Raw genomic sequence first — 6000 nt, 5'->3', positions numbered from 1 at the left:
TTAACAATACTTATCTCTGGGGAGACAAATAGGTTTGAAGCAGGTGGCGTTGAAGTAGACTCTTACTTTTGCTGGATATGTTTCTGTATTGTCTGAAGTTTTATGATGATCATATATTATTATATAATTATATAACCTGTGCTCACTTTCCTTGCGAGATTTTATGATTGCACTAAGGAATTTCTCTATGTATCTGCATTTGTGCAGGAATTAGGGAATTCATTATACTGACCAATAATAGCAGTCTGCTGTTGAATTAATTTTGACTTGTTCCAATACCTATCAATTGGAACAAGTTGTATAGTTATCCAATAACCCAATTCTTATTAATGCTAAAAGAGAATTACATGCTTTTATTTCCTAATGGGAAGCAAAAAAAGATGGTGTGATGTGTTCATTTCCTCTAACCAATGTTTACTGGAGGCCTTCCATGTGCCAAGCTCTTTGCTAGGGTTTGGGTGTACATGGTCCCTGCTCCAAACTAGTGAGAATATAGATTGTAGTGAAGAAACAAACAAATAAATAAACAATAGTAAAACAAAGTACGTTTTGATATGTGGCAAGTGCTAGAAAAGAAAACATGAATATTGTAAAGCATGAATTCTAGGGGGCAGGATGGAGGCTGGGTTAGAGAGAGTGAATGACACCAAAGCCTGTGCTCTCTCCCTTTGCAGGGGAAGAAAATATTTTCCTTCTACCCCTTTAGGTTCTTGGCTGAGACACCTTGTAATAAAAAGCAGATGAACAGGAGAGAAAAAATAATTTTAATTACCTACATCCATATGTATGGGAGCACCACAAAGATATGGGGCTCAAAAGGCAACCAAATGATGGGGACTTATTTACCATTCTGAGCTGAGGAAAGAGAAGTGTGGGGCTTCAAAGTGGGCAGGCAGTTCACGGGAAGGTGAGGCAAAGAGATGTTTGTAAACAAAGACTGCCCTGCAGAGAAGTCCCTCAGGTGGAAAACTGTTCTGTGGTACTAGCCTCTTCCTGGTACAGGCCTTCTCTCCAACGTCAACTTCATTTACCAAAGAATAACTGCTACTCTGTTTTCAGAGCTTCTCCTTGTCTGCACTTTCTCAGAATAATCAGCTCAAAATAATCCTTATGCCAAAGAAGCATACTGGAGTGGCATATTCTGCTACCCTTCACAGCATACCTCCCTGCTTCTACTAAATGGCAGATAACTGGGGACATCCCCCAGAGAGAAGTGATGATGGCACCTACAGCCCTGTGGATGTTCCCGATGCTGCTGTGGCTCACAGGTGAGTGGCCTGGAAGCAGGGCTGGGCCAGAGCAGGAGGCCTGTGCAGCCCTGAGGATCATTGCAGAGGTAGGACAAGCAGACAGAGGCTTGACCGTGTGCCATGGACTCTGAGTTAAAAGGCCCCTGCATGTTTTGGGTTCCACATGGACCACCATCAGTCTGGGTGGAGGAGTACTCATGGAAGGAAATTAAGAGACAAATAATTAGTCTCTCCTGAAGACTTTCTTCCAGACAAAGTGAGAAATTCTTGGAAAGAGGCCTCGTATCCTCCACAGGTCTGCTTGCTTTGTCCACAGCCAGAAATTGGGGCACTGCAGGCAATGCAGCATCCTCCTCTGAGAAAATAGGCCTGGCTGTACCATTTCTGCTCCAAGAATCTACTTCTCTCTTTGACAGATGGGAACGCTGACTGGATGTCACTTTGTCTTCCCTCATGCATCTTCAGCATCAGAGTTTCCCTCCAGAGGATTCATCCTGGGCCAGAAACCTCATTTTTTTTGCTAACACAGCCCTGCAAATGCTACACTTCTTGCCACACAACCTGGCTCACGGTGTGCACAAAGTTGGGGCCGTGAGCTGAGACCTGTGGACTTTTGGGATATGGATTTTGAGGACTGGATAGTGGATATCCAGGGCAAGTCTTCGAATGCAAATGGCAGGGGTGGGAGGGTTACAAAGAACCCTCCTCCACCACCTGTTTTTCACAGCTCAGGGCAAAATTCAGAGAGTCCCAATCAAGTGGGAGAGAAGAACCATGTAATAATAAAAATGATGGTGGTGATGATAGGAAATATTTATTAGTTCAGGCCATTGATATTAAAATATAATATGTAGTAATATTGTTTAATAGATAATACAATAACAGTGTAGGCACTGTTCTAAGTAGTAGTTCAAGGAGGATGGACACAGGTGATACGTGGAGAGGGCTTCATGAGAAGAGCTGACCCTGTGCTCTCCGCAGGGACTGGGCGGGGAGAGCACTTCAGGCTGCAGCATCGGTGGAGGTTCCATACAGTCGCTGGGATGCCGTTTAAAGGATGGGCAGGATTGGGAAGCTGCCTGGACCAGGAGCCTCTCTTTCCCACTGCAGCAGAAGCTCTCTAAGGACAAGGTCTGCATCTTGTCCCTCCCTCTCCGCTGCCACTCTGCACTTTGAACACATACTTCTTGAATGCAGGCAGTCACCCTTCCTTAGTGCCTCACCCAGTGCCCAGCAAACACGTGTTGGACTAAACCGGCTACGTGTAGGGGCCTCTGCATTGGCTTATGTGAGCACGCCTGGTTCAGCTTAAAACCAGACCGGCTGTGGCCACATTCATCAGGACTGTGGCTTCACTTTCCCTGGCATGAGTCTGGGCCTTTGCCTTCTCCCAGCCAGGACTCAGGAAGGACATTTCCATGTGGAAGGTGAAGGCAGTTTCTCTTCCTGTCCAAGCCTCTGCTGGAGGCCAGAGCAGGGCACATTCGGAAGGTGCACAGAGGGCGGCGGACACTGGGGTGACCCAGGGCTTTGCAGCAGACACTGCTGTGGCTCCTTTTGTCCCGGAGGGTCCAGCAACCCTCACATTGTGGCTAGGCTTGTAATCAGCTGCTTACACTGTTCAAGCCCAATTTTTAATAATAGTTGCCCTGTAGGGTTGTTTGGAAAACTGGAGATTACAGATATAGATATATTACAGTATAGTTTAATAAAGTGTTAATAAGTAAAAGTTACTACAGTTATTTTTGTCTGGAAAAGAAACAGCAGCCATGACTAGTGGAAGGGCAACGCTGTGGTCAGCAATTAACACAACAGCGAAAAAAAAACATCATTTAGGGCCAGAGGCACATCTGGTACCCACAACTTTCCTTAGGGGTTGGGGGGGGGCAGTAGCCAAGGTCTTTCAGGGCTCCAGGGGCTATGAGAGCTGCCCAGGAGCTGGGGAATGCCTCTGTCCTGCTGGTGCCTCCAGATCACAGATCTGTACCCACTCCACTCCCCACTCGCCCCTTGATACCCGGTCCAAACTGGTGCTCAGGACCTTTGCAAACCCTTTGCTTTCTACCCCTCACAGGCTCTTAGAAGGCTCCTGACAGGGCAGCGGGAGGGCTGGGGCATGGAGAGGAGGGAGAAAGTATTGCTGCGGGGCCTTAAAGGGCCTTCACGTGGCGGGGGAGTCTGCCTAGTTGTTCTGAGTGCTCAGAGATTCACACATCTAGCCTGTCAGATGCCCCCGTGGCTGTTCCTCTTCTTCCAGCTACTCGCTTCCTACAGGATCCAGCCCAGAACCACCCACCATCCAAACCACTGCTTCCCACCTGGGCTCTCCTTGAAATACTGAGTCCTCATGTTCCCTCTCTCCATGGGCCCTACACACAATTCAGGCATCGCTGGGTGTCTGGACACACTGCCCCCAGATATGGTACCTTGGCATCTTAACTATCTTGAGTTTTAAAAGACACAAAGGCAGGAAGGTCACTGCGACCTCTCCTCTCCCCCTTCTTCCCTGAAACAGCTCATAAAACTCCCTGTGAAAGGTCCCCACCCTGGACCAGGAGGAGGCAAGATCTTATTGCCAGAGATGGGGAATTTGGGGCCAAGAAATCTGTGCAAACACACCTTGTTAGACTGACCCTTTCCCTCCTAGTTACTTCTTCCCCATTTACTGCCTCTAGCCCAAACCCCTTTGTCTTGTCAAGTCTTCACAAATTTATTGCTTCGTTGTCTAAGAGATATAAAAGCTTCCTGCTCTGGTCACTTCTTCTGGTCTTCATTTTCTTGAGAAGGCTCCCATGTACACGTAAAAATCCAGTAAAATTCATGTGCTTTTCTCCTGTTCACCTGTCTGTGTCAGTTTAGTTTTCAGACCCGTCCAAGGACCCTAGGAGGGACGAGGAGAACTCCTTTCTTTCCTACGTCCTCAAAGGGACAGCATCACCGGGGCGGGCTGTTTTGAACTGGAGATACCTGGAAGGGGTGAAACAGAACAGAAATGCTGTGTTGGCATCTCGGGGAAGGTGTTGAAGGCTTTTCTTCCCCATTCCTTCCTTCCTTCCTCCTTCCCCCAGGACTGGTCCTCAAACTGGGTAAGAATTGCTTCAGATGACAGCTGCTGGTTGAGTCCACGGTGCTAGAGCCAGGTCCATCTTCTCCAAGGGGTTTGGCTTAAGGGTTATTTCTCATTTTACTGAAGAAAATATTCATTATCATTCTCTTGCCCTTCCCTCATCCTTTCATCCAGTTACTTTGCTAAGTTTTCCTATGACAAATAATGTCTCACGTTTTATTTTGTCGGTCACTATAGTTATTTCCCTTTAGCATGAAATATTACCAAAATATTTGTAAACAAATAACTTGTTTTGGAATTGCTAAACAAAACAAAAACCCTCCTGAGATGACTGAGAATATATCCCAGCACTAAATGATCAAACATCAGTGAACTGATTTATCTTTCAAAATGTATTGCTGGGGGCTGGCCCGGTGGCATAGTGGTTAAGTTTGCATGTTCTGCTTCCACGGCTTGGGATTTGTGGGTTCGGACCCCGGGTGCAGACATGGCACTGCTTGTCAAGTCACACTGTGGTGGCATCCCACATAAAGCAGAGGAAGATGGGCACGGATGTTAGCACGGCAACAACTTTCCTCAAGCAAAAAGAGGAAGATTGGCAACAGACATTAGTTCAGGGCCAATCTTCCTCATAAAAGAGTATTGCTAAAGGATACATATTTTTTAAAGGTAAAAATCATGATTCTCATACAAATCTAAAATGAATATGTGTAGGAGGTTTTATTTAATTCATTAATTAATGAGGGAATCAGTAAGATATTGTAACTGGTTCAAAGGAGAATTCAAAGTGATAGCTAGTCAGCTAGCTAGCTAGAAGAGAAATGTGGAAATGACTAGAAAAATCGATGCCAAACTGGCTTTTCCCACAAGGTTCGGGAGAAAAACCATTGTTCCTTCACCGGACGGAACTCATCTGCACATTTCTAGACAAGAGTTGTTTCCATTGCTCTCAGTTATCTACCATTGACAGAGTTGTAAATAGCTCAAAAAAACGGCAAAGGAGGAGATAATCCAGAAGGATGCACAAGACAGAACACTCAGTAATCATTTTTCACTATTTCAAAGTCTTCCACAAATTTTAGTGAATGTTAAGTCAGGGTACTTAACTCTTTGTCCATGTACACAGTTATATTTGTTAAAAAATAATCTGACACTTCTGGCATGGCTTTTTATGACTTGTTCAAAATTAGGAGGGGAGTCCTAGTTTTGTATTGGTGTGTGCAATTCATTACCTATAAAGTTCACGTTTGAGAGAGAAGTAATTATCACTGTAAAAACTTATTTTCCTGCTAATCTGAATGTGTCTATGTAAGCGTACGCTCCTGAGGAATGTGACTGTCGGACACATCAATGTTAGGGCTGTCAAACAAAACACAGGATTCTCAGTGAAATTGGAGTTTCAGACAAACAACAAATAATTTCTAGAATAAGTGTGTGTTGAATGTTCTAAGACAAAGGAAAAGTGATGTCTGGGTAGGCAGGTGCCGCTTCTCCCTCACCAGGCGAGGTTGACTTTGATTTTCCTAACTGCAGAGAGATGGCAGTATCAGGACGTAGAATAAGAGGAAAGTTTTTTTTTTTTTCTTTTAACTTTACTTTTATTACCTATTATAGGCAAGGAAAAGATTTTCTTGACCCTCTTAGGGTCCCTGGCTGGATCTGAAAATTAAACTGACAAAAACA

General features: G+C 45.0%; 1 protein-coding gene across 1 annotated transcript in view; it reads right to left on the bottom strand.

Moving 5' to 3' along the window:
• Positions 1–4068: 4068 nt before the first annotated feature.
• LOC111771990 (lysosomal dipeptide transporter MFSD1) overlaps positions 4069–6000 on the bottom strand; it is a 64092-nt gene continuing 62160 nt past the window's right edge. Inside the window, exon 7 of the mRNA XM_070243182.1 lies at positions 4069–4217. Within this exon, the coding sequence (XP_070099283.1) occupies positions 4185–4217 (33 nt within the window). The 3' untranslated portion in view covers positions 4069–4184. The remainder of the gene's footprint in view (positions 4218–6000) is intronic.

Source organism: Equus caballus, chromosome 19 (assembly GCF_041296265.1).
Source record: "Equus caballus isolate H_3958 breed thoroughbred chromosome 19, TB-T2T, whole genome shotgun sequence".
Taxonomy (NCBI): domain Eukaryota; kingdom Metazoa; phylum Chordata; class Mammalia; order Perissodactyla; family Equidae; genus Equus; species Equus caballus.
Note: the sequence above shows the minus strand (reverse complement) of the source record. Positions and strands in the feature narration are given on the sequence as shown.